A 27,965-nucleotide genomic window follows, 5' to 3' on the forward strand; every position below is an offset into this window, starting at 1 on the left:
TACCTATTTTTTTTTTGAAGTTTTTGTTTTTTTTATGAATATATTTTTATTGTTTAATTAAATATATTAATAAATTTAAATAGTAATTTATATTGGAAATTAAGTGTGTAACAACGTCATTACACTTTAATGATAAGCTAGGGTTACAAGGTCTCCGTCGCACATTGATTGGAACACTGCAACAAATACAATATTTAATCATGGTTAATATTAAATAGTTGAGCAAATAATAATTGACCACACCCACAAAACGGTTGTTAGCCGTGATTTTTCAGATGACGGCTATAATATTTGGCATGGCTAAAATCATAGCCAATATTTTTACCATAACCCATGTCATGATGAAAAAGCTAGTTTTTTGCATCGATTTTATTAACCGTAGTTATAATAGTTATTCGTCATGTTTTTTAACTATAACTCACTTCAAACTCTCTTTTTGACTATTATCTTATCAACGGATGATAAGATAGGAAATTATATGATATATTAATTATCTCTAAATATGGATAAATATTCAACGATGATAATTAGAAAAGGAAGATTTTTAATAATTTAGAAAATTATATATATGTAGAAGACAAAATTATATAATAATTTGAGAAATGGGGTCAGCATTAAAACATAACTATCGCAGCCAATATAAGACAAAACATAATTGTCATCCTGATGTTGCCCTAACCTAACCTAACCTTATGCTCTTTGGCTTTTTTTTTGGTCTCGCCCTACACATTATTATACAATTTCGCCCTTCCATATTTCTTTCTAATTAATTGCCATTTTTCCCAAAATTATTGTATCAAATTTTTTGAATTTTTTTTTTTTGTCAATTTTCATCTCTATATATCTATATATGTGCGTAATATATAAATATATTTATGGTTTAATTACACTTAAACTCCCTTGAAAAATGTTAAATTACACCTTTCCTCAAAGAAGTTTTAAAATCACTAGTACTTTCTTCCGAAAATTCACTAGTTGCACCTAACATCATTTTATTAGGACTTGGACAAAAAATATTGATCCTAAAAAAAATAAAAAACTTTAATTTCTAATTTTATCTCTCATTTAACATTTTTATGTGATAATTTTATACTTATAAAAAGAAAAATATAATGATGTTAACCACAGTCTATCTATATATTACATTTATTTCTTTATAAGTTCAAAAACTTACATGGAAATGTTAGATGAGGGGTAAAATTTGAAACGTATATATTTTCTTTGCTTACATCAGCATCTTTAGTCCAAGCCGTAACGGAAGGGGGTCCAGTGTAAACTAATCATTTTTTTAAGGGCGCGTAAGTGTAATTTCTAAATTTTTTTGAGAGAAAATATAATTAAATATTTTTTAAAAAGGGTGACGGTGACCCAAAAGGAATGACATGTCTAGCTTTTATTGCAAGTTGTCCATAAATATCGATCGTGCATGTCTTCTGACCTCCAAAGTAGACCAACATCGTTAAAGACTGTCTTCCACAAGTGGCAAAATTGAAATCTTACAATTAAAAATCTTGATGCATTCGAGTCTCATCGAAAAATAAATATTGATTTATTTAATCAATTTATGTATATATATATATATATGGATGGATGGAAGCAAAGGCATGAATTTATTATCTCATCCATGACATTAATTTGAAATGCAATAATTATTTATGTAAATGTGTACAAGTAGGTAGCTATAATAGTTGATAGTGACTAGTGGTGGTGGTGTTCATAAGGAAGACTTTCAACTATGTCCGAACAAGTGTGTCAAGAAGTTGAAGTTGGGATTTAAAGGGTCTGAATCTGGACATTTTTTTCTTTTCCCCTTCACTTCGGGCAATCTTCGTTTCTAAGACAGCAAATATGTATGTATGTATATGTCAAGAAATTAACAACATTTGCACGTTAAATGCACCATTTCTCTCGTGCTAATTAATTATTATTTTTTTCTTTTTTCATATGAATTGCATTTTTGTAATTTACAATTATTGAGGATTAATTTTCTATATGTTCTAGAATGTTCAACCATGGATGTATTTCATTTTCTTGCATGCCATTCATGGCCAACTTGGTCCTTTTCTGCATCTTGGGGTTCTCTTGACCAGCTTTCAATTATGTATCAATTTGAAGAGTAAATTACAATCATTTTTTTTTTAGATTCGGTATAGTTATAGATATTTTCTCGTTATTTGGGAAATTATAATTACTCATCTAATTGTAATGTCCGTCTAATAACAAGTTCATACCATTATCCTCTGTTAAGTTTTTATTTAATTTTTATAGTGAATTGACCAAAATATCTTTTTGAATTATGAATTATAATTTCATAGATTTATAGAATTTTTCAAAAATTTTAATTTCCTAAGATATATTCCTTACGAATGATTTATTTTACCGACCCTCAATTTTTTTTATATTTTTTCAAATATATTTTTTTATTTTTCAAAAACTTTCAGCAAGGGTAACATAATAATGATCACCTCACCTTTTAGAGGCTACACAATTATTTTCCATTCGAGGAGTACATTCATAATTTTCAAACAACGAATGGGTATTTTTAATTATGCCAAACCTTAAAGAAAACTAGTTGTGATTTACCCTAAGTTTAATACTTATTTTGTTCATTTACCTAAAATAAATAAAACTATCGCGAACATATTCATTTAATATTTAATCAGAAGAAAGGGGGGGGGGGGGGTTTTTTCTCACCATGTAGGGTTCGAAATTTTGAAACCACACTCTTTGGGAAGGATTTAAGTTTGACGCCGTTCCCATTTTGAATAGAGATTGGTTTCGTAGTAACAATTTAATTAACATAGTCGTAACATCATTAAAAGCGAGGAAAGGGGGGAAGAAGGAGGGTAGCAAGTTATTTACTTAAAAAATTGAAGTTTGAAAACATTAAAAAAAATAAAATTTATATTTGACTTGACTACATGATAATAAAATTATATGTGATTATATTGCTACTGTTGGTCCACCTACCCTAGTACAACATTATTTAATGCTAATTATGTTAATTCAATTGAATTTTCAAACAACTATTACTACTAAAACTATATATATATATATATATATATTGATGTTGTGATCAATAAAATGAATTGAAAGCGCAACAGCAAGTTGTGAATTTTCAAATCTGATTAGCACTTTTTATGCTGCATCTCAAAACCGGCAGTCAACACACAACTCTCCAATTCACTAATCAATTTGCCTACTTGTGGTTTCTTTTTTTTTTTTCAAGAAAATACATTGATAATCTTAAATTAACAACATAATGTTATTACAATATTTTTTGAAAAGGGTAATCTGCATTAAGAAGAAAATTTTACGAGAGGTACGAAGATTTAGCTCAGAGTCTATACAAGACTGAACCTCGGAGGGTATAAGCATTGCAATGCGCAAGTATGAACCTCCTAACTTGTTCAATGACTATTGAAGCAACTACTTCAGGCGTTCGTGATGTATGTTCGAAAACTCTATTATTACAATATTCAATATACAATATATCAATATTTCTACATTAAATAAAAAGTTCAAAGTAAACAAAGAAAAACACAATATTATGAAAAGTAGACCGCAACCTAACAACTAGACAAGTGATTAATAGTACCTTCCATATCCAACTTACCTAGATACGGGAGAACTCTATGTAAATATTAATCAACTTGAATTTAAAAAAATATACATATTATATGATATTTTTGATTTTTTTTTTTTTTTTGAGATTATATTTGAGATGGGGTTAGTTGTCAGAAATCTTCAATATATGACAGAAAGTTTGAAATTACTATATCGATGGATCACAAACTTCTTTAATTTACGTGACAATTATTGCTTGTTGAGGGATAGTTTGGTAATATCATGCCTTGTATGGTTTCTCCTATTATTTGTTTAGAAGGTAAACATTTTTTACCCTTAATATTATTTTTTACGATTAAGACAAAAAAGAAAAGAGGGGGGAGGGGAAATAAAAATAAAAATAAAAAAATGAGAGAGTAATTAGAAAAGAGGTGGGACCCGCGCCGCCGTGCGTCATCCTTGGGTTTGACTCACGTGTCTGATTAAATGGATATGGGTCCACACCACATTACACGGACTAATCCCAATTCTTATTGGAATCAATATTCCCATTTTTCACAGTAATAATACCAACTCCATGTCCAAACACATCCGTTTCATTTTATTTTATTTTATTCCCAGTGGAAAATTCCATTTTTTCCGGGGCGGGTATATATTTATAGCCCCCAGACTTTCAAAAACAATAATAATATCAAATGCAAACTCCAACTCCAACTCAAGCTATGGACTCTTCTTTCTTCCAATTCCAATCCCAGAGTCAATACTCCTTCCCGGAACGGGAATTGCATTCCCCTGATTGGGAATACGATGATCTTTCCCTCCCTTTCAATGTCAATGACTCCCAAGAAATGCTTCTCTACGGCGTTTTGGCGCAGGGAGCTGTCAAGGAATCGTCTGAGACTAATTCCAATTCGAATTCATCGTGTAAGGAAGAAGAAGTGAGTTCCAGAGCGAAAAGGGTTCAAGAAAAGAGGGAGAAATCGTACAGAGGCGTCAGGAGGCGGCCGTGGGGGAAGTTCGCGGCGGAGATAAGAGACTCCACCAGGAATGGGGTCCGGGTTTGGCTTGGCACGTTCGACAGCGCGGAAGCGGCTGCGTTGGCGTACGATCAAGCAGCATTCGCCATGAGGGGTGCCGCGGCCGTGCTGAATTTTCCGGTGGAGAGAGTGAGGGAGTCGCTTCAAGAAATGGAGTGCGGAGGAGCTGAAGAGGGGTGTTCGCCGGTGATTGCTCTGAAGAGGAAGCATTCCATGAGGAAGAAAAAATCTGTGAACAGGAAGAGCCGCAGTAAGATGAGTTTGGAGGGTAATAATAATAGTGATGAGAAGGTGGAAAATGTGGTGGTTTTGGAGGATCTGGGGGCTGAATATTTGGAGGCCCTTTTGAGTTCTTCATCTTCATTTTCATTTTCATCTTCATCTTCATCTTCATCTTCACCATCATCATCATCACAAAGTTGGTGAATTATAATATTATTACATTTTTGTCAACTTCCCATGATTTTCGTTTCTTGATCAGTTCTGGTCGTTGTTCCTGTTTCCCTTTTTTTTTTTTTTTTTTTCTTGGAGAGAATTCCCTCAAGAGAAGGGAATTGTTGTCGGGAAGAAACTTTTGTTGTGTATATCAAATGCTTTGGGTAGTTGTTGTGCGTAAGTAACGCCATGCATTAATGTACATAGTAAAGTTCTGAGCAGTCAAATATGCTTATGCTGTGCAATTTTTCAGTTCCACGCAAAAATTGAATGCTGTGTTTAGTATCTTATTTGATGTATGCACACGTCGTGTATAAAATATTTATATAAATATATAGATAACCATGAATTTTATAGACGTGATTTGTCTATATAGATATAATATTAAATCGTAATAAAAAGTTGTCTCTGACCATGTTCGTAGTTCTTGGATTCTTTAATAAGAATGGAAGTGACGCCCTCCGAGGTGGGGCTTGGCTCATCTTCAAGTTGCAGTAGCTAATCTTATTGGTTTTGTCTTTAAGTTGAAAATGATGGGATACCAAAAAGTAAGCACCCATTTGGTCTACCTCAGCTATTACAGAGTTTTGTTTAGTATGGACGACATCGTCATGTTTATCCTCAAATGTTTGCAACACAGTAACGTGCACTGTTATTATACTAAAATAAGAAGAAACAGAAAAACCTGTACATTGGGTGGTCGGGAAATAGAGGTCAGGAATTGAAGACAAACCTGTAAAGTCTTGGTGTCTGGAGCAGAGCAGAGGAATAAAGCGTGGAAAATGTAATATTACAGTGCTGTCAATTTCAAGTGGGCTTCCTGCCACCTTCTTGAAGGTGAAGGATGAGACTAAGTTCGATGAATCCATCAATTCATTCATTCATTAGAGTTAAGAATCCTGACTTCGAATTCATTTGACACAAAGGTCAATTACTTGCAGTTTTGTTCCTCGTTCGTCACATTGAAAAGTTGGAAACCTGGAAACTTCGGTTAGAAGTAAAGAACAAACTCGTACAAGTAATGCCAAACAGCATCTCAAGAATGTGTATAGTACTGTGCTAGTTCATCAGGATAATCCAGCATTATAGAGCATGGGCATTTCCAGAATTTCAGGTGCTTGGAAACTTGTACAAGTGAAGACGGCATAATGAACCTAACAACACTTTTCACCATTGAGCCTCTTCAACGATGGCATTAACTTGCATAGAAATGCTTTCAACCGGTCATTGACGACTGCATTCCCTGTGATCTCTAATTGTCTCAAATTTAAGTCCTTGAAAAGTAGATATGCGTCCCAGTGATCCTTCAACTTGACATCTTCATCGGTGAATTTCTTGAAATTCCAGTCATTTCCAACTGCATGAGTCAGAGGAGATGAACACAAATACCTTCTTGTGTCGATGGAATGAGCACCAATCTCATTGTACGATATGTCTAATGCTTCTAAAGACTTTAGGGTTTTTAAGGGCTCCAAAGCTGTAAAACTGCAGAGTCTGTTGTTGTTAAGCTTCAAGCAGGAGAGCAGTTGCAGAGCCTCCAACCCTGTCCGGAAATTTCAGAGAATTGGAAACTTGAAGTCAGGTTTTTCAAGCATAAGAATAAATAAAATTTCAGGCAACTCAAAATAACTTATAGAATTAAATCGCGGTAGAAATGTATTTCTTGAAATTTCTTCTCCACATTCAACAAATGTCTATACAAAGGAATAATGCACTTGCGTATGTCAAAGTTTCGATTACAAAACCAATTGGATTACACTTTACCCGGTAACAGTTGACTTGTGTATTACCAGAAATGGAGCACAGACTCTTACTAAATTATGTTAATTGCATGGTGGCATAACTTATATATTATATTGTGCTGAAAAATAATTTTCTCAAAATCAAAACTGAAGGTGGAAGCAGTAAAAACATATATATATATATCTCAAAGATGCAATATATTTGGCTGTGATTACCTTCAATTGTACGGAGTTTGTTGTGGCTGAGATCTAACATTTGAACCCACAGTAGCTGCTCCATACTCCCAAGTCGTGATAACGAGAGACCATTTAATCGTACACATAAATAAGGATTCATACTTGGTGAAGAAGACTCTTGGTATTGATAACAGTGCTTCATTAAAGATCCTACATTTGAAGTCAACTGTCGAATAATAACTCAAATTATTCATAGTTCAAAAGAGAAACCCAATTCATGGAGAAAATATAAGAAAAATGTACAGGTAAAACAAACCCAGTATTGCACCTGCCAACCCCCCAAAAGAAAAAGCACAGAGAAAAAAGAAAAAATTAAAATAAAGTAAACCCTATATTATTAAGGAGGTGTGAACAAAGAATAAATTGAGAGACTCACCTGCTTCAACAAAACTAAGCTGTACTCATCCTCATAGTAACAAATATGAGCAGGGTCCATCTTCATTAAATCACGATAAAGTGCAAGAACATCTTCATAATTTGCCTCAGTGCCAAAATGTGGGTTGCCGTATGAGATCAGTGCGTTACGTGCCATCAAGAGTCTTGCAAGAGTAAGTTTTCCAATTTTACTACAATGAAAAATAAATAAGAAAAGTAAGCAAACAACTTGCCAGAATAATAAGCTTCTTTAATTTACCATAATAACCATAATCTAGCTTACCAGTTTGTAGTTGACAGAAGTTCCTGGCAGTGAGCTATTTCATTGGATATAGTCTCCATACTCCACTTAGGAGTGGTTGGCTTGTTCTCCTTTGTGATTTCCAGTTCACAAAGCGAGCGAAGTATGTCTGCCTCCAGAGATTGTGTAGTGCAACTTCTAATGTTTTCCTCTTTCCATGATATTCTATGAGTGGTTTGCAACTCAGAATGTTGTCGATCATCAGAAGGTACAATTACCGTGAAAGATATATGACACGACTGACTACAGGGCATACCACTTGACGAAGTAATACCGGCAGCATGTGCAACAGTAACCTTTACAGGGCAAGCCTCCAAGGAATGCACTTCATTAGGAAACTTAAGGTAAGTCAACCAGGCTTGGGAAAACCCAAATTTATTTGCTGAAAGTGGCATCCAAGTAAAATCATCACCAGCATGACATTTAGATTCAACAGTTACTGTAGAGGAGCTCACACCTTCAACACCTTCGCTAAAATATAAAATGAGAGGAAATGTTCTAGCTTTAGACTGGAAATGTGGTACAGGTAATGTTTGTCGGTCATTTAAGGAGCCATCAACTGATAAACACAGATTAGATCCATGTGGAGGCCAAGAAGAAAGCAAAACAGGCTCCCGCTTCAATGTCTGATCCAGAAGCCATAAATGATAAAACCAACCACTTTGATCATCAGGGTCCGTGAAGAGAGCATTGCGTACAAACTCGTACTCCTCTCCAAAAACTCTCTCTTTATCATGATATCCTTTTTCTCTTTTCCCCAGGAGAATAGACAAAATCACACTGCAGATACGTTGGGAAAAAGGTTACATGATTCAAATTAAAATATCAGTTAACAAAAATAAGAAGATCTGAATTGTTAATAATTTTTTCTTCATGTGCAATCCATGGTCAGAACCAATCTTCATATATTGATAACAGTCAATACTTTGTTTCCACATGCTGAACAAGAAATGCATGAACAAAAAACTACAACAGAATGATGCTCCAGTATCACAAGATAAACTGACCGAAAAGGGTGAATATCCATACTTGAAAATCGGCATACACCTGTGCACCAAACTGATAAAGAGTAACACCAACGAATATGCCCAAAAAGTTATCCTACCAAAAATCTATCTATTTCCAATATCGAAACAACTACTGCTTCTCTACTAGAAAAGCAAAATGTATTCATGCATAAATAGATAGAGAAAATCATGTAATAAGGAAAAATACCACTTCCTGAGATACAAACTAGAATGTGTTGGCCAGACTTTGGTAGACATGATTACTAATCAATTCAAAACAAGTTACAAAACCAGTATACCTTCTGTTATGCCAGGCAGAATAATTACTAAAATTATCATATATCATATCCGTCGTGTATTGAAGTTCTTCTTCATCCGGAATCTTCCTTAATCCTGCTATGAACCTGGAAGAAGCATTCCATAGAAACCATGTTAACAAATGCAACCAATTATTTATCCAGTTGACGTTCAAAACTTCAGCACTTCACCTCCTGTAGTTCCATGCATGGAAATTCCGTGCGTCCAACTTCTGGAACTTGCCCAGAAGCCGTAATTCCCTGTCTGTGGAGGAATGACCCTTGCTTAGGACCCATTTGCGGTGATGCCACGCACCATAAGACTTAAAATTCTTCTTTAATGCATTCTCTACCTAAATAAAAAATTCATACTCTAACCAGTCCATCAGTTACATAACCAATTTCTACTATAAAACATACATATCTTAATCTTCAACACAGAACATAACTTTGATTTTTGCATCAATTTTAATCAATTGAGAACAGAAAACAAAAATAAAGTTAAACTCACAATTCTCAATTCTTCATCTAGAATTGATTGGATTGAATTGGAATCCACCCCATTCTCTGACTGCTGATCAAGAAGGTATTGTACAGCGAGCTTCCGGTAGTTCCAACCAGTATAATGCTCAGGATTTGATTCTAACAGCTTGGCACTGATTTCTACTGCTTCTTTCGTATATCTGTAATACATTTAAACAAAAAAATCAACAAAAGGCAATTATTCTTTCTAGATAAGAATAAGTATCCAAAGAAGGACAGATCACAAACATTTTGTTGTGGTGAAAGTTAAGAACTTGAGACTGGAGATCCCGAAGTTTGGCCGCTCTGAGAGATGAAGCTTCTTGCTCTTCTTTTGTTGGGGCTATCCGCGGTCTCCCATGCATTTTCTCTCTTCTTTATCAGAATATTGAGTTGGTATGCAAGTTTGGATTTCAAGCTCAATAATGAAAGTGCTAAAATGCAACTGCAATATAAGTTATTCTTGCAATTCAGTTAGACTAAAGATGGTTTGGCTAACGTTATTAAAGATCTCAGAAATTGCTACCATGTTCTAAGTTTATAAAGACTTTTCAAGTAAAAGATCTTGAGTGTTTGGGTACAAAAAGAATGACCTATTTGCTCCTCAAGCATCAGTTTTATACGTTTCAGATTGTTATCTTGTAGAATAACTTAGGAATACTTGGGAGTTCATTTCCAGCTGATAAAGCTAGTCCAAGGAACTTTCACAAGATGCAGTCTGTTTTTAACAAACCAATAAGCAAATAAAATTTGTTATCGCAATTGACTAGAAGAGGTTCAAAATATACCAGAATTGCAGCATTAAGAAGCACTATCGCATTTTCGCACTAAAACTGAGAACAACCACGTAAAAATTGGTGCTCAACCACTGCCTAAATGAACATGCTTTTGGTCAACAAATAGGAAATAATGGAGGAAACGGATATAGATAAAACCCTCCAAGCATCCAAAGCCAAAAAAATACCCTAAACTGCAAAGCGTTATCTCAGACTAGTACCAATCAGAATAGTTTTCAACAACCCAGCTGTAATGGACGATCACAGAAAAGGGACCTTACTTCAGGCGGATGCGAATGGCGAGCGAGTGCGGGTCGCCGGCGACGGAGAATAGACCAGCGCAACGGATAGCAGCCGCGGGGTTAGAGTCAGCTGTGGCGGCGATTTGTCCGAAGAAAGTGCGAGGAGAACCCAAGTCCCACCGGATGTCAAATTAAAAAACCCAAATCTTTGAGCAAAACGCGATCTCCGTTGGAACAAAAAACACTAATTTATTTATGCAACAAAAGAAACAGATCAAAACGGAAAGTGAAGCACTTCAAAAGACATATTTGCACCTGTGAACTGGGGATGGAGGTTAATTGCATTTTACCCCCTATAAAACTACAATATGTGTTATTACTTTTTTTTTAAAGTTCAAAGAACTCTATTGCTATTACTTTTTCTTAAAAAATATTTTTTAAAAAAAATTATATACATCATATATATTACATTAAATACAATATAAGATGTAATATGAATTTATAATTAAAAAGAATACTATTTGATTATTATATGGATATAAATATATGCTCTTTTAGGAACATCAATGGATCAGGGCAGTCGAAGTCCTTAATATACTTTTTTACAGATTTGGGATAATATCGGGTCCAACGAATCGAATCTTTTGAGGGATGTGGCGGGGTGTTTTTAAGTACGGAACTTGAGTTCGGACAAATCCACTTCTAACCTGCCCCGTTGCCTTTCATAGGCTTTTTTCTTTAAATTAAAAAATATCATTTCATTTTGTACTACTAAATCCGGAATATTTGTATCTTAATGTGGAATTTTAGGTGAGTATTAACACTGTGGTGGGAGGATCACACTGCTCAAAACTAGAATATTGAACAAACCAAGGGTTAACCCTCACCAATAATTTCTTGAATGCCATTTGCCTAACTTCTCCTTTGATCATCAATCTGAACTACAGATATAATTTTTTGGGATAATTATATATATATATATATATATATTATTGCTTCTATATAATAAATAGATCTTTTTGTTAATCTAGATTTATAAAATTTATTGATATTAACAAAAAAAAAAAATAATTATATATACCTTTTGTTCACTTATTATTGATTTATTGTAGATCAAATAAATTTTTTCTAACTAAACCATCCTCATAACGATGAAAATATATACCTCTTCACATGTATTGACATGTGAAGATGCATAAGAGTAATTTGGTTATAAAAAAAATTATTTGATTTGCAATACATCAACAATAAATTAATTGGGAGTAAATATGAATATTTATTTAATTTTTTTTGTTAATATCAACAAATTTAAATTCGATCAATTTTGAGTGACGAATGGACTTATTATTAGATGAAAACAAATAGCTATAGTACTAAATATAATTTTTGAATTCACACCATATAAAATTTACTTATAATTACATCAAAAATTATGAGAGTACGGACAAATATCCCTAAAATTTTTTGATAAAAAATGACTCATCCCTTTTTTGGACCAAAGAAAAAGGATTTTCAAAAGTTGTAGTAAAATGACAAAGTGCAGGGTGTGTTCACACTGTAGAACAGAGACTGTACTGCCGGCTGCAGTACAGCAACAGTCGTAGTTTCCATGTCCCAAAACCATAGCCAAAACAAGAGATCAAACACCAATGCGATATTATAGCTCAGTGCAATATTTGCAACCCTTTCTTCCCTTAGTTTTGGTCTTGTTTTTCTTTTCTTTTCCGATATTCTTGTAATAATATTCTCTTTTTCTTTTTTTCCCCCTGGAAAAAGACTAATTCATGAAGAAAGCAAGGGAAAATCCCTTCATTGGAAAGATCCTTTCAGACAGGCAGATCAAACCCTTGTGAAATCCTTCACGCAGAGAGAGTGGAACTGCAAAGCGGGCCTAACAGTCTCAAACAGGCCCCGGACAGTCATGAGTGGTCTTCTGATGTTGCCTCACTGCACTTCAGACAAAGTCCCCAATGAGTTGAATTTCTCGTATTCTGCATTCTGGGTTCAGGCCCATGGCTTTAGGGATGCTCTTTTAGGGGTGTTTGTGTACGCGGATTTCCAGATTTCTTGCAGGAGGTTTCTTAGACTAAGAGTGGTTGTGGATGTTAGAACTTAGAAAGCCTATTCTGACGGGGTTTTGGCTCTCAATTTTCTGTTTAATTTTATTATATTATAATCATACTGCATCAAGAATGCCAGTGGATCAAGATTCAAGCCTATATTCACCTAATATTTGTAACTACTAAAAATCGGAAAAAGATTGAGCTGTATGACTTACTATTGAACGAATTAGGGGGGAAAGATGCATTAGTATGACACCGCTCTTGATTTGTTTCATTCAATTTAATTTTAGGATAAATTGTAGCTACTTTTTTTTAGATTTGACATAATTGAAAATTTTTATTATTGTCTGAGAAATTAAAAATATTTTTTTTATTATTAAGTTTGTCTAACAACGAGCACATTTCATTAGTTTGCGTTAGGTTTTCATCTAATATTCCTTATGGAGTATTTATTTTACCCAATCTTATTATTTTTTATATTTTCAGATATTTGAGCAAAAGTAAAATAATATTGTCCGCTTCACCATCTAAGGGCTATATAATTATTTTTTATTTAAAAAAGATATTTGTAATTTTTCTAAAAGTAATGAGATATTCCTAATTACGTCATACCTTAAGAGAAGTAGCTGTAATTTACCTTAATTTTTATAACCGTGTAAGTTTTGTTGCAAATTTATTTTGCAATCGACTTATTATTAATATGGTAATATAATTGATTCTACTTAATCAATTATCTAACAAATATATGTATATTTGAAAAATAACTCATTCATAATTCGAGTAAGGGACTTCGTACATACAGTCAGACGATTAAACTCTAATTTCAGAAACTAACATATTAATATGGTAATATAATTGATTCTACTTAATCAATTATCTAACAAATATATGTATATTTGAAAAATAACTCATTCATAATTCGAGTAAGGGACTTCGTACATACAGTCAGACGACTAAACTCTAATTTCAGAAACTAACATACTAAAAATTAAATTATTATTTCAATTAAGTAAAATATTATAATTGTTTATAATATCATAAAGGGTGAAATTTTGAATTTATAAAATTTGAATAATAATAATAATAGTTATAGTATTCAAGGTGATAATTCAATAGTCCTAAATAAAGATGGAACTAAATAAATAGAAAGTTCCGAGAGAAAATGGTGCGAAAATCGAAAACTGTGGGAGAAAAGTTGACTGGTGTCCCGGACACACCGGCGAAGATCCCAGGGAGACATTTATATAAAAACCATCACCTCCCCACCCTTTCAATCCACCGGCGAACTCAGCCACGCGAAAAAGAGATCAAAAATCAAGAAGCATCAAGATTTTGTTGCCCCTTTGATTTTCAAGAAAAGGGTTATTTCATTCGCTCTCTCTCTCTCTCCTCCTCTCTCCTGCAATAAAGCAGCAGGTAATGGTCGGTCTTCATGCGTGGTAAAGAATATAGACAACAATATGTTTGTTGTATACGTTCTATATATGTTTGTTATGTCTTCCATGCAGAGTTGTTGTTGATACGATTTAAATGCAGTTTGATATTATTTCCTCAGATGTAAGATCATATCCATAGGGCGGAAGACGTTTTTGTAATTTGGGATTTTCTTGGCTGCACAGAAGATTTTATTGGAGTTTCTTGAAATGACTCCATTTTCCTTATGATCTGATAAATCTGGTTTTCAGGATTTCTTGAAAGAAGTGGAAGAGAGAAAGAGCGTATGAGAGAAGAAAAATGGAGGAGGACAAGATGCCGCCAAGACGCAATGGTACCATTTCACCGCCATCATCATCGCCGGGATGGGGTTTTTCACCGACGCTTATGATCTCTTCTGTATATCCCTCGTCACCAAGATGCTCGGCCGGATTTACTACCACGTCGATGGCTCCGCGAAGCCCGGCAGCCTCCCGCCGAATATATCAGCCGCCGTCAACGGCGTCGCCCTTTGTGGGACTCTTGCCGGCCAGCTTTTCTTCGGGTGGCTCGGCGACAAGTTGGGACGGAAGAAGGTCTACGGCCTGACACTAATGCTGATGTGTCTTTGCTCCATTGCCTCCGGCCTTTCTTTTGGGAGGGAGGCGAAATCCGTCATGGCCACTCTCTGCTTCTTCAGGTTTTGGCTTGGCTTCGGCATCGGCGGAGACTACCCTCTCTCCGCCACAATCATGTCCGAGTATGCTAGCAAGAAGACCCGCGGCGCGTTTGTCGCCGCCGTGTTTGCAATGCAGGGGTTCGGAATTCTTGCTGGTGGGATTCTTGCTATGATTGTGTCAGCGGCGTTTGAGGCCAGATCGAAGGCGCCAGCTTATGAGGTTAACCCGATAGCGTCGACGCCCCCGGAAGCCGATTACGTCTGGAGGATAATCTTGATGCTGGGCGCCCTTCCGGCTTTGCTTACTTACTACTGGCGGCAGAAAATGCCGGAAACTGCCCGTTACACGGCTCTGGTGGCAAAGAATGCGAAACAGGCGGCAGCCGATATGTCGAAGATCTTGAATGTGGAAATTGAGGCGGAGCAGCAGAAAGTGGATCAGATTGCCAAGAAAAAGAACCCATACGGTTTGTTTTCCGGGGAATTCCTGAGTCGCCATGGACTGCACCTGCTTGGAACTGCAAGCACATGGTTGTTGCTTGACATTGCGTTTTATAGCCAGAATCTGTTCCAGAAAGACATTTTCAGCGCAATTGGATGGATCCCTCCGGCAAAAGGGATGAATGCAATTAAAGAAGTATTCACAATCGCAAGGGCGCAAACACTTATAGCCCTTTGCAGCACGGTCCCCGGTTACTGGGTCACCGTGGCACTGATTGATATAATAGGAAGATTCACCATTCAATTGATAGGATTCTTTTTCATGACAGTTTTCATGTTTGCTTTGGCCTTCCCTTATCATCACTGGACTAAACCCGACAACCGAATTGGCTTCATAGTGATGTACTCCCTGACCTTCTTCTTTGCAAATTTCGGGCCAAACAGCACCACATTTGTCGTGCCAGCCGAGATATTCCCTGCCCGGTTTCGCTCTACCTGCCACGGGATCTCAGCCGCAGCTGGAAAGCTAGGAGCCATAATCGGGGCTTTCGGGTTCTTGTACCTGGCGCAGAACCAGGACCCGAAGAAGGCGGATGCTGGTTACCCTGCTGGAATCGGCGTCAAGAATTCGCTCATTGTATTGGGAGTGATCAATCTGTTGGGCTTATTGTTCACTTTCTTGGTGCCTGAATCAAAAGGAAAGTCCCTGGAGGAGATGTCGGGCGAAAATGAGGAGTTGAACAAGGAAGAAGCGTTCCCGTAATGTAAATACCGGAGTAGTTCTAAGTGCTTCTACAATTTTCTTGTCTAACTTCATGTTATTGTTTTCTTTTTCTTTTTTCTTCTAAAGTTTTTTAGTTTTATACGTAGGCTTTTCGATTTTTAGAGCTATTTGAATCTGTAATTTTGCAATATCAGACAGTGAGACAAAATTATTGCAACACAGATTACTTCTAAGCAATACAATTTGTTTAAACAAGGAAAAAGGATCAAGAAGCCACACAACAAACTGCAAGAACTGAGAAAACAATCCTCTCAGAAAATCTTGAAACTTCTCACAAACCATAAGACAAGATTGAGATTTTATGCGCACTCCTGTTGAAAAGATTCAAACGTTCCCTCGTCCGTCTTCAGAGGCCGACGGCCCTTCACTCCTTGTTTCAAGAACTGTATTAGAGTTATGGATACTTCATCGGGCACGTTCCCTAATCACTTCAAGATGTAGTGTAAAGCATCTGCGGTAAGGATTCAGCAAAATCATCAGCAGGGCCGCCAGTCTTCTCGACAAGAACTTCATTTTTCTTCTCATCAAACTTGAAAATCAGGTGACTCTGCACTCTCTTCCTCTTCAGTTCCAAGAATGCACTTTTGCTGTGCTCAGCAACACCAATACCAGAAACAGCATTTATCTGGAGAAGACCAGAACACAAAAACAAATAGTTCAACATTGTACCAAGTAGACTAAAAACATATGTTTCCTATGATCTCATTAGTAAGGACTATGATTCTGATAGACAGAGATCAGATTCCAGACAAATGCTAACACTCTAGAATCAGAACTTCACACAAATGTAATGTCTTGAAATAAAGATTTTCCCCACAGAATCACACTGCAAGAAAATCTCCTCACTATTATTAAAGACATAATAATAATTAGATCAGGGTGGACTTCAGTTTCAGATAGCTTTAAACGAATCGATTAACCGACAAAAAGCAACACACACACAAAAAAAAAAAATAAAAACAACCCAGAAACATAAGAAAGGTACAAAACCAGGTAAATATACTGGTAAAAGCAATACAAAATTACATGTAAACTTCCAAGAGGGCAAGAATCCAGAATCAAGAAACACACACTCTCACACACACACAGACAAAACGGCAGAAGCAATCAAGAAACAATGATCAATTAGTACCCTTTGATCCTGAACATGGGATGGAGATTCTTAAAGATGAAACGTTGGAATAATCAAAAGAGTTTCAAATTTTGTGCAAGAAAAGAGCCCTCCAAGTGTTTGTTGGTCTGAAAGCCTTTGGACAGCTTTTCTTGTGGCAGAATTGAAGAAAGGGAGATTGATTTTCTTCTTTTCTCCTGTTCTTTTCTTGTTCTACAGTTTATTGTAATTAACAACCACAGACTAGATTTTGTTTGTGTACAGAGTTCTTGAAACCGAAATTCTTTCTATTATTTGAAATTGAGTTTATGTATGTATGTTTAATCATAAAATAGGAAATAAAACAATAAGATGGAAAATAAAATCTTAGTAATTGGAAATTGCATTGTAGTTACTTTAAATTCATTGTTCGGGTTCATTTATTTTATCATAGTTTTCAGGAATTTAAATTGTTTTTTTTTTAAGTATTTTAAAGTTAAGGGACTGTTCTTACATTTTATTCTTATCTCATTTTCATTAGGCAAATCTCGTATGCATCGTCTTAGTCTTTCATTTCAAATTACATAAATACAATCAAAACTTTGAGAGAATTAAAATAATTCGATCAAAAGGTCGTGTATGACTGATTGAAAAGTAAAAATGCAATTATTTTGAATGATGTCGTGTTTTACTACATAAAATATTTATTTTAAAAAAATAAACAATTTAAAGAATATCTAAAAATGGAAATAAAATTATTCAATCTGAAAATAAAAAATGTAATGCAATAATGCATTATTTGATTTTGGTAGTGTAGCACTCAAGATTTCGTTGAAAAAATTGTTACATTGATACACTTTATATGCTACTCTACTACAGAAAATATTTAATTTACTTTAGATTTGATTGAATTTAAATTAATTATATAATAAGTATATAATTAATATATATTTAAAAAAATATTAAATTAAATAATAAGTGTATTGATTTGATTAAATCGAATTTGATTTGTGTATACCTTCTTAAATTTTATTATGGATATTAGTAATAATACATAAACTTCATTTTTCAATTTTCTTGGTGAGAAATGAAATTGCATGTTCCTACTTCCAGAGCTATTTCTATATTGCCAATCAGGTCAGCATTTGACAGGACGAAGTTACCCTCCTGACTGGAACAAGACCAGGGGATCCGTAGTTACTCGGAAATTTTCCCCGAAACGTCGCCGTCTGTGATCAACCCCTTTCACAGCTCGTGATCGCGAAGTGCAAGGAGAAAGGAGGAAGAGGCAGCAATACCACAATTGATTCGACCCTTAAACCCTAATTCTGGGATCTTTAACATGGATTCAGAAGGTAGAGTATATTTCCCCAAATATTGTAAATGGGTCTGCAATGTACTTCTATTCTTTCTTGTACAAATTTTCACATTTTCTTTAGGACAACGAACTTCTTCAAACCCTTCTGCGATGTTGGCTGCGCTTTTATGCAAAAGGGCCAAGCTGCATGAAGAACTCCGGAATATCGAGAAACAGGTAACTGTTTGTATATATGTTTATGATTCTTTCTTGAAGGTTTTTTGTGAAAGTATTTGATTTACTTATAATTTGTTGTTCCTTTAATGAATTCTTTGTACAGGTATACGATATGGAGACGAGTTATTTACAGGATCCAAGCCAATGTGGCAATGTCTTGAAAGGTTTTGAAGGGTTTTTGTCATCCTCCAAGAGCACTACTCTGTAAATGATTTTTCTTTGTTTCGTTTCTCTTTCTTTGATTTCATATATCTGTAAGGAATCAAATGAAAAATGGGATTGTGGAATTGGGAAAATTGGGGTGGGGTGAAAGATGGCATTATGGTGATTAGGGTGAAAGTTTCATGTTGATTTTTGTTAGACGCTGGGATGATATATGGGTTGGATACGTTTTGCCATAACATTAGTTCTTGGAGTATTTGATCCGTACTTTCTTTTGCTGCAAGTTTAGCATTTGTATAACATTTTTCAGTTAATTGGTTAGCTTGGTTTCTATTCTCAGTTTATGTGATTCAAGAATGATTTACCTGTGATCTCTTGTTTGCAGCCTGAAACGATCCAGGAAGTTTCAGCCTGAAGATAGGCTCTTTTCATTATCTTCTGTCACTTCACCAGCCGTATGAGTTTGTACTTACGTTTGATGTTATTATTTTTGTATAAAACAATATCATGAGATATCATCGCAAATAGGTGGAGCTGATTATGTTCTGTTCGCAAGCTTGCCTTCTGTTTTCGTCATGTTTACCATTGCATTTTAAACATATTTGTGTGCCTTGCTCGGATGTTGTAATGTTGATGTAGAGAATGGGTGCCTCCTTAGTGTTTCACTTTTATGCATTTACGTTTCTTTGTACTATGTAGATTTTGTGAAGACACTTAAACTATATGTCTCATACTAAATATGATGATTGGCAAAACTTTGAATTTAGCTGGTCAAAATAATTGGACATTAGACCCGTATAAAATGTCATGTACCTGGACAACATTGGTTAACCCGTATAAAATGTCGTGTACCTGGACAACATTGGTTAACCCGTATAAAATGTCATGTACCTGGACAACATTGGTTAAAACATTATCATATTTGAGAAGGGTTATAGTCGTAACAATGGAAGAATGAGAGACAATAGGCGTTTGTTTTCTTTACTTCCACGTCCTTTATATGGTTAATGCCGTGGATCTCTTTCCTTGAGTTGTATATACTATCTCAATCTCCAACCAAAGCTATCTGATTTGGATTGCATGTGTTAAGAGTACTTTTATGTGATATGGGATTACTACGATGTTGTTCTGGAGAGTGTAAGACAAACAATATTTGATTTGTTTATCGTATGCGTCAGGCTGAAGAAATTGCAAGAGATGGTGGCGTATCAGCAAATGGACCGTAAGTATTCAAACTTTCATCCTTACAGATAAGCTGCTACTCATCATTTATTGAGGATATTTAGTCTGATTGTTTCAGCATACAAATCAATGTTTTGAAGTAATATTAACCAATATTTCTCATAGATGATCCATCTGAATTTGGTTTAATCCTCAACTATTGCAGTGGAAAACCAAAGAAAGGCAGAGGGCCAAGAGAGGCAAAGAGAAGGCAATCTAGCGAAGCTGATTTCGACTATGAAGATGATCCCGATCTCATGTAGTCACTATTCCTTATAAATGACGATGATGGCTGACTTGACCGCCCTTTTGCCGGTGGGATTCGATGCTTTTGAACTACACCAGCTCTTGGCTGTTATGATGTATATATGTGATAACTAAAAAGCTCGCATGTTTCCATGCATATTTAACCATCTGCCATGTACGTACCACATCTGATTGTTGTTCTTGCAGCCATGCTCCTATAACTTGTGAAAAGGCTACATTAGCAAGACAACCTTTTTCGATTTCTATGACTTTGATCAGCTGATAATTGCCAATTCTAACCTCATTCTTGTTAGAGGTGAAAGAGTAATGCAACTCCTCGTCTTTGGCTGAAGAGGAAGTTAAGGTAGTTCCAGTTAGATTCAAGACACGCTTTTTAGTGTCTTAGCTTTCTTCTGTTCATCAATGGCGGTTTCCTTCATCCCCCCTCCATCTGCTCCTTTTATTTCACTCTCAAATCTAACTTGAACCAAACAACTCAAATTTTTCATTTGCTAAAATTATGATTAATAGCCCACACAGACATTTTGATTAGTTTATCATAACAAAATATATATAAATTTTTAAAGAGCTAATTATTATATGGAATTTATATACTCTCTCCATTTTTATTTTAATAGTCCCATTTATTGGACTAGAATTTGATATGAGAGCTTTGACATAAATATTTTAAGCGAATAAATTTATCAATTTTTTTAATAAATAAAATCTTGATTTATGATATCATATGGAAAAAGGAGTAAAGTTTTCAACTTTATTGTATTTACTCAATTTTCTCTCTATTTCTAAATTATTTTTCTGAATTTTATAAATTATGACAATTTTCACATACATGAATCTAAATAAAAGAAGAAAAAAAAAAAGCGTTATATGTCTTATGTAAATAATAAAATATTGTGAACTCGCTAGTCGTAATTTAAACGTTTGGGGCCGTTTGTGTCTGCTGCCGCTGCCAAATCCCGACACTGCCGGCGGGCCGTTCGCAGCAACTCTCTCGAGTCTTATCCATGAATCTTTCGGTCTGTCTCTACATAAATTCTATCTTATGTCTGTGAGAACTCTACTTCCTATCCCGATGTACATTTCTTCTACTCAGTATTCATCTTTCTCTTGGGCACTGTTTGGTGTTTCCATCCTTACAGGAAATAATTAAGATGCTACAGAAGAAATCAAATGATCCGCCTCAGTCGCCGGCGCCGGCTCCTGTGCCCGTCTACTGGGTTGAAACTTCGGATTCGGTGTCCCACCACTTTCAGTTCGAACCCGATGGTCAACTTTCCGTAAGCCCACTTGTCACTTTATTTAACTGTGCCTTGTCAAGTATTTCTGCGAACAGTTGGTGTGTCCATCTTGTTTCGCTTTGTTTGACTAAAATTAGCTCACCCTCTTCATTCACTCACTGAATGGTCGGTCTCTGTTGTTTACCTCTGCTTTTGGTAAATTCTGGGACTACAATTTGATTTTATTATGCCTCCTACTTCCTCTATGTTTGAATTAGATGCTTACATTTTTACTTTTTTTTCTTTTTCCCTATCTTGTGAGCAATTACCTGTTGGGATTCATTTTCAGCGGTTTGGTTAATTGTTTGGCACATTTCGTTTGGTGTAAATTGTGTTGGAGATGAGGATTATGATGATCAACAGTATTAGATTCTGGAGGTGAATGGTGCGGGGTGGCATTTTTTTGGTCATTCTTGGGCGTTGATGGATCTTTGCTCCCACCAATAAAGCGTCTCTCTTGAAACATTACTTTGAATCTTGGACAACATTGGTTTAGGAATCACTTTCCAACATGACATGGAGCAATAGTCTAGAACCACCCAAGAATTACACATTCTGATGGATGTTGGTGCCAAAGTTGGTGGAAGTGCAGAAAATGCAATGGCAGTAGTTGTGAAGATTGGCTGGCTTGAGGAGAAATTTTCTATTGGCCAATAGTTGATTTAGCTGAAACAGACAGGGTCTGAATAAATTCCATTTCATTACATATAATTTCTGGGCTTGATGTAGAATTTCATACCAAAGTACACTAGTACTTATTGTATTCAATCTTGTATAACATCTTGTTTAATGATAACTTCAAGTTTTTTAATTGAATTTAGGTTAAGAGAGTTGATGATGCAAGACCTGCCTCCCGTCGGATGGTTGAGTCCTTTCTGAATAAGTTCTTTCCATCAGGTTATCCATATAGGTAAGTGGTTATATTCGAACCTCTCGATATACTTCGACAACAGCATACTTTTTCATTATTGAGTTTTTGTGTCTTAAATCTGCAGTGTGAATGAGGGATATCTACGATATACACAATTTCGTGCACTGCAGCACTTCTCCAGTGCAACATTATCTGTATTATCAACTCAGGTCTTCTTATTTTGTTCTTTTATTTTCATGATAGATCATATGCAACACCGTTTAATGCTCTTAACGATCAAATACACCACTATGACAGGGATATTTCTCAGTGTCTTACTCCCTTTCAGTCACTTCTATTTGCTGCAGGCTTGCGACCTACACCTGCACAGGCTACTGCTGTTAGTTGGGTAAAGATTTATTAATTGGAAAAGTTTATTGATTGGTTCCTGGAGTTCTTTCTGTTATGAGTCTGTTGTATTCTGTTGATCAAATGCAGATTTTAAAAGATGGTATGCAGCATGTGGGGAAGCTCATATGTAGTAACTTGGGTGCAAGAATGGACTCAGAACCTAAATGTTGGAGGATTTTGGGTCTGTTATTTTCAATTGATTCCCAAATCACCTAAATGCTTTCTCTGATTAGTTGCTCAGATTAATAATGTGAATTGGTTTTATGTATCCTTCTTTATCTACACTTTGTATCTTGCTATTGGATGTTTGATAGGAACAAATCTTCCTACTTGCAGCCGATGTTCTTTATGACTTGGGTACTGGTCTGGAAGTAATTTCCCCTTTATGCCCACACTTATTCCTTGAAATGGCTGGGCTTGGCAATTTTGCTAAGGTGAGTTGAGTATTTACTTTTGGATTTATATATTTTGAATAAGGCCAAACCACCATTCGGGTCTTCATGCTAATTTGTGGAGGATAACTTTTTAATGTGCAGGGAATGGCAGTTGTCGCAGCAAGAGCAACAAGATTGCCCATATATTCTTCATTCGCCAAAGAGGGAAATCTGAGCGACCTATTTGCCAAAGGTGAAGCCATTTCTACTCTGTTTAATGTTCTTGGGATAGGAGCTGGAATTCAGTTAGCATCTACTGTTTGCTCATCAATGCAGGGAAAGGTACAATTCTTTAACCACTGTGTCTGTGCAATTTTATACTAAGACCTGTTCTGCTAACTTATATCTCAAACTTGAGAAACGATGAAGTCGCATAAATTGCTACAAATGGTTTATTCCTCCTAAGATGTTATAAGGGTAATTGAATGTATGTGTTCCTGGCATTTCTGGTTTATCACTCGTGAGATAGAACCTGAGTTGGTGGCAAAGTGGGGCTACATACAATCGTTGCTATACTGTCTGGGTGATGTTTTTTTGTCTTGCTACATTAATAAATGCATGTCATGCTTCTGCAAGAAGGTAGTATTTCAACGCCCGTAGTGGAGATCAATTGAGGTAGTTATGCTGGTGTGGCTTAATGGATATTGGAGCTTTTGTTTGTTCTTGCTGGAAAATATGGTTGGGGCAAAGAGAGGGAGGGGTTGGATTTTAGAGTCTCAAGTTCATACTGGACCTATTAATTGGGCATGATGTTGAATATGGCGGCAAGCATTAATTCTTCTGTTCTGTGTCTTTTGTACTTTTGAGGAGTCCCATATGGTGTGCTGGATGTTATTTTTCAGTCTTCTTTATGCAGAGGTACAAGATGATTGTATTAATTTTTGGGTTCAAATGATATCATTTTGTGGTGTGGTACTCTATAAGATCCCGCTAGTATTAACGCATCTGAATGCAGTTGTACCATTGAAAGAGTGATTTTAATGGTAGATTATAGTTTTTATTTTTGAGAACTGGTGATGGTTATCATGTTGCTGATCATCTTGCAGTTGGTGGTTGGACCTCTCCTATCTTTGTTTCATATTTACTGTGTCACGGAAGAGATGCGAGCAACTCCAGTTAACACTCTAAATCCACAGAGAACCGCAATGATCGTTGCGGACTTTCTAAAGGTTATAACCAAATACACAAGTTTTTGACATACTTGGTCCATTAATATTTTCAGTATCTTACTCTTTGGTGATCTTAAACCAGAGAGGTCGAATACCTAGTCCTGCTGATCTAAGATATCAAGAAGATCTCCTATTCCCCGGACGACTGATAGAAGAAGCTGGAAGTGTTAAGGTGGGAAGACCTTTACACAATGTTGTCAAGCCTTCACAACTGCACCAAGTTAAAGAAAAATTTCCAGAAGAAAAATTTATTTTAAATCGTGGAACCAAATGGACAGACATGATACTGGAGCGTAATGCTACCGGGGAAGATGCATTGAAGGGATGGCTAGTTGCTGCATATGCAGCTGAGATTGAGAAGACGTTGCTTAAAACCAGCAGCGATCCCCTGGAGGAGGCTTATGAGAGGATGGTCAACGTGTTTTCTCCATTCCTCTCCGAGCTGCAGGCCAAAGGGTGGCACACTGATCGTTTTCTTGATGGAACTGGATGCCGTTTTGCTTTGTAGTCTACCGTCATAGCTAGGTAGTTTCCTTCCTTGCGTTTAGATTATAGCAACAGTATGGTCTAAACAGAATATTCTTAAGAAGTCCCGAGACTTTATCCTTTCGGCCGAATCACAAGCATTTCATGCGGTAAGATTTCAGCAATACTAACCTACAGTGGTGCTTCGCAGGTTGACATGAAAAGGGGCTCTTTTAGCTCATTCATCTTTTATAAATGTCAAAAGGGATTCTAAAAAAGAGGAAACAAATCTGCTTTACCCTTTTATTTTAATTTAATGGCACTCAATGATTTTATGAACTATGAAAATATGTTAGCTTTTGGTCATCATTATCTCAAATAGCACGCTCTGCCTGCTCACTAACATTTATTAATTATTATTAGTGCGTTATCAGTTGTTAATTTTTCCAACTGATAATTATTTGATTATATTAATATTTCACTAAGCTAACCAATATATTAATTTATTGATATTAACAAAAAAAATTGAATAAAAATTAATATTCACCCTCGATTGACTTATTAATTATTTATTGCAGATCAAAAAGGAATATTTTGTGACTAAACTACCTTAAAGTTATACATTCTCAAATGCATTAACGGGTAAAGATGCATAAAAGTATATATGATCATAAAAAGATTTATTCGACTTGCGATAAATCAATAATAAGTCAATTTGGGACAAATATAATTTTATCTATTTTTTTCGTTAATATCATCAAATTCAATGATTTCAACTAACGAAGGGGCTTATTTGTTAGACAAAAGCAAACATCAAGAGTATTAGATGCAATTTTTCAAACCACAAAAGGTTTGTGTAATTATACCAAACCTCCTGTAAAAAATAAAATAGCAAATTTCGGCACGTGTTTTGAAAAATAAAGCAAATTAAACCCCCTATCTAAATAACTGATAGGGTGTAATTTATTTTATTTTTTGAAATATGAGATAATAGTTTATTAATTTTTTTTTCATAGAAAAATATTTACATATTTCAAATATTACAGAGATGAATTGCATTTGGTCTGTTCCTCTTGGATTGTGGACTATTAGATAAGCTTTTGGATTTCCACTTAGTTTAATCCAACATGTGAACTTAATATTGGAGCAGCCTCCTTTTACTTGGACTACTTCTACTTGTCGTCAAACAACCAATATTTGATATTTGCAATTCTTGTAAGATTGATTTGAAATAGACTTCGGTTGTGGACCAAATTTGCATACTTTGAAATCAATGAATTTGCTTAAAAGGAGAGCCTATAAAGATATGATGGGATTGAAGTCTTCATCGAATATATAGGTATTTATTTCATTTAATATGAATTTATTATAATAATAATTATATTATTAAATTTATTAATATTAATCTAATTTTGTAATCAATGTTTTAAACAAAAAAAATAATGAATTTAAATATTATAAAAGTTCTCTTGTAGCATTCAGAGACTAAAATGAATATCACATGTTGACAAAGAATAACAAAAACAAACCACACTCAATTAATTTCAATCTTGCCAGTCACTAAAGTCTATAGAAGTGTCAAAATCACACCCTTACCAAGTAGATTTTCTACTGAATTTTATAAATATTATTTCTGGCCAAAAATTACACCTGCCCACCTAATTGACTTTATCAATCGGTGCATTTCCGCAATCATTAGCAAAAGTAAGATCTTGATTGGAAAACATAATTGACAATATATATATATATATATATGAGATAATTACATTTTCCTATTGTGAGATTTTGTATAATTCCATGTAAACTTCTTGTGGTTTGAAAAATTATATCTAACATATATCCATGAAGTTTGTTCTGTCTAACAAATAAGTTTCTCCGTTATTTAAAATTCATTAAATTTGCTGATATTAACAAAAGAGTTGGATAAAAAACTATATTTACTTCCAGTTGACTTATTATTGATTTATTATAGGTTAAGAAAATATGTTTATGATCAAATTATCCTCAAACATCTTTACATGTTAATGCATGTGAGAAGCTATATCTTTACCATTGTAAGGATTGTTTAGTTGAAAAACATTTATTTGATCTGCAATAAGTCAACTGAGGACAAGTATCAATTTTCATTCAGTTTTTATCTTAATATAAGTGAATTTCATATTGCGGAGGGACCTATTTATCATATGAAAGCAAATTTCAAAATTACTTGATGTATTATTTTTTAATTAAGGAGATTTACGTATAATTAAACTAAACTTTGAAAAAAGTAATTATAGTTATCCCTATATACAATTGTGATAAGTTGCATGTAGACATTTCTACTGTAAAAGATAGACCAAAATTGGAATTAGTCTCTTCATTCGACTCTTCTACTTATCACTAACATATAATATTCCACATTATAGGAAAAGTATTGAATATTTCAACATCGGCCCATGTTTCTTGTCTTGCTGCGCACGTGTGGATTTAGCTGGATTCCTACTTTTCATTAACCTCATTTTTTAGAGATATCATAATGATTTAGGGCTTAATATTTTATTATAAAGATACTGAATTCAAAATTCATTTAAATTGTGTATGTGAATTTTAAAAAAATAAATTAAAAATCTCACAGAATAAGATTTATTAGCATAAAGTTACTTGCAGTAATGTATCGAATAATATAATACACAGAAAAAAAGAGGAGTTTTTTTTTTTTTTGACGAAAAACTTTGAGATCCACATGTATATTGTTTTAGTATATAAAAAATTCAAAAATCTTATTAATAAAAATATTTATCAAACAAGAATAAGAATATTTACTATTTTCATTATAATTTTAATACAATAGTTTTTTAATGATTTTTTCTTTGATAATTATATACGGTGTTGTCAGCGAAAATTAGAGAAAAATCATATATATATATGTGAACAATATAGCAAATAAAAATAAATTATATACTTTTTTATCTTTTTGATTTTATATTTTCACTTTTTCTTCTCAACTTTGCTAGACCCAAAAAAACATCGAAACACATATATTTTATTTATGCAATTTGAAAAAATAAAATAAAATAAAATAAAATGGCACGTGTTGTTTGACCAGCTGCTCCAATTATTACGTCACCCCCTTCCTCGAACCCTCCATTGCTCAAGCGTGCATGCCGTTTTTTACTATGGCCCCCCGAC

At 34.7% G+C, this 27,965-nt stretch overlaps 4 protein-coding genes and 1 pseudogene across 10 annotated transcripts; 4 read left to right on the plus strand and 1 right to left on the minus strand.

Annotated features, from left to right (window-relative positions):
* On the plus strand, positions 4,239–5,327 carry LOC105163408 (ethylene-responsive transcription factor 1B-like). Its single transcript, XM_011081732.2, has one exon. The coding sequence runs from the start codon at positions 4,263–4,265 to the stop codon at positions 5,028–5,030; it is 768 nt and encodes a 255-aa protein (XP_011080034.1). The 5' UTR covers positions 4,239–4,262; the 3' UTR covers positions 5,031–5,327.
* On the minus strand, positions 5,895–10,834 carry LOC105163409 (geranylgeranyl transferase type-2 subunit alpha 1). Of its 3 annotated transcripts, none has more exons than XM_011081734.2 (9): positions 10,577–10,834; positions 9,769–9,891; positions 9,509–9,680; positions 9,190–9,350; positions 9,001–9,105; positions 7,677–8,474; positions 7,395–7,584; positions 6,998–7,184; positions 5,895–6,582 (listed from the first exon to the last, which is right to left on the minus strand). In XM_011081734.2, the coding sequence occupies exons 2-9, from the start codon at positions 9,882–9,884 to the stop codon at positions 6,194–6,196; spliced, it is 2,118 nt and encodes a 705-aa protein (XP_011080036.1). In that variant the 5' UTR covers positions 9,885–9,891; positions 10,577–10,834; the 3' UTR covers positions 5,895–6,193. The 3 variants fall into 3 exon arrangements, with proteins under 3 accessions (XP_011080036.1, XP_020550121.1, XP_011080035.1); XM_020694462.1 differs by having other exon boundaries at positions 9,769–9,894; XM_011081733.2 differs by having other exon boundaries at positions 9,769–9,964.
* Positions 14,366–16,078, plus strand: LOC105163588 (annotated as a pseudogene).
* Positions 18,156–20,456, plus strand: LOC105163411 (chromatin modification-related protein MEAF6-like). Of its 2 annotated transcripts, XM_011081735.2 has the most exons (6): positions 18,161–18,362; positions 18,447–18,541; positions 18,645–18,745; positions 19,089–19,158; positions 19,882–19,925; positions 20,091–20,456. In XM_011081735.2, the coding sequence occupies exons 1-6, from the start codon at positions 18,350–18,352 to the stop codon at positions 20,185–20,187; spliced, it is 420 nt and encodes a 139-aa protein (XP_011080037.1). In that variant the 5' UTR covers positions 18,161–18,349; the 3' UTR covers positions 20,188–20,456. The 2 variants fall into 2 exon arrangements, with proteins under 2 accessions (XP_020550094.1, XP_011080037.1); XM_020694435.1 differs by having other exon boundaries at positions 18,156–18,541.
* Positions 21,066–25,119, plus strand: LOC105163412 (protein root UVB sensitive 2, chloroplastic). 4 transcript variants are annotated; one of them, XM_011081736.2, is made up of 10 exons: positions 21,066–21,207; positions 21,331–21,468; positions 22,290–22,378; positions 22,464–22,548; positions 22,668–22,727; positions 22,817–22,910; positions 23,066–23,163; positions 23,266–23,445; positions 24,210–24,332; positions 24,415–25,118. In XM_011081736.2, the coding sequence occupies exons 1-10, from the start codon at positions 21,196–21,198 to the stop codon at positions 24,838–24,840; spliced, it is 1,305 nt and encodes a 434-aa protein (XP_011080038.1). In that variant the 5' UTR covers positions 21,066–21,195; the 3' UTR covers positions 24,841–25,118. The 4 variants fall into 4 exon arrangements, with proteins under 4 accessions (XP_011080038.1, XP_011080040.1, XP_020549965.1 ...); XM_011081738.2 differs by lacking the exon at positions 21,066–21,207 and having other exon boundaries at positions 21,416–21,468; positions 22,637–22,727; positions 24,415–25,119; XM_020694306.1 differs by lacking the exons at positions 21,066–21,207; positions 21,331–21,468 and adding an exon at positions 21,512–22,148 and having other exon boundaries at positions 22,637–22,727; positions 24,415–25,119.

Source organism: Sesamum indicum, linkage group LG6 (assembly GCF_000512975.1).
Source record: "Sesamum indicum cultivar Zhongzhi No. 13 linkage group LG6, S_indicum_v1.0, whole genome shotgun sequence".
NCBI lineage: Eukaryota > Viridiplantae > Streptophyta > Magnoliopsida > Lamiales > Pedaliaceae > Sesamum > Sesamum indicum.

Coding starts and splice junctions, on each gene's coding strand:
- LOC105163408 (XM_011081732.2), top strand. CDS start 4,263: ATGCAAACTCCAACTCCAACTCAAGCTATGGACTCTTCTTTCTTCCAA.
- LOC105163409 (XM_011081734.2), bottom strand. CDS start 9,884: ATGCATGGGAGACCGCGGATAGCCCCAACAAAAGAAGAGCAAGAAGCT. Junction 9,351..9,508: donor TAGATGAAGAATTGAGAATT/GTGAGTTTAACT, acceptor TTTTTTATTTAG/GTAGAGAATGCATTAAAGAA. Junction 9,106..9,189: donor CATGCATGGAACTACAGGAG/GTGAAGTGCTGA, acceptor TGCTTCTTCCAG/GTTCATAGCAGGATTAAGGA.
- LOC105163411 (XM_020694435.1), top strand. CDS start 18,350: ATGGATTCAGAAGGTAGAGTATATTTCCCCAAATATTGTAAATGGGTC. Junction 18,542..18,644: donor TCCGGAATATCGAGAAACAG/GTAACTGTTTGT, acceptor TTCTTTGTACAG/GTATACGATATGGAGACGAG. Junction 19,159..19,881: donor CTTCTGTCACTTCACCAGCC/GTATGAGTTTGT, acceptor CGTATGCGTCAG/GCTGAAGAAATTGCAAGAGA.
- LOC105163412 (XM_011081736.2), top strand. Junction 22,549..22,667: donor TATCTGTATTATCAACTCAG/GTCTTCTTATTT, acceptor ACTCCCTTTCAG/TCACTTCTATTTGCTGCAGG. Junction 22,728..22,816: donor AGGCTACTGCTGTTAGTTGG/GTAAAGATTTAT, acceptor GATCAAATGCAG/ATTTTAAAAGATGGTATGCA.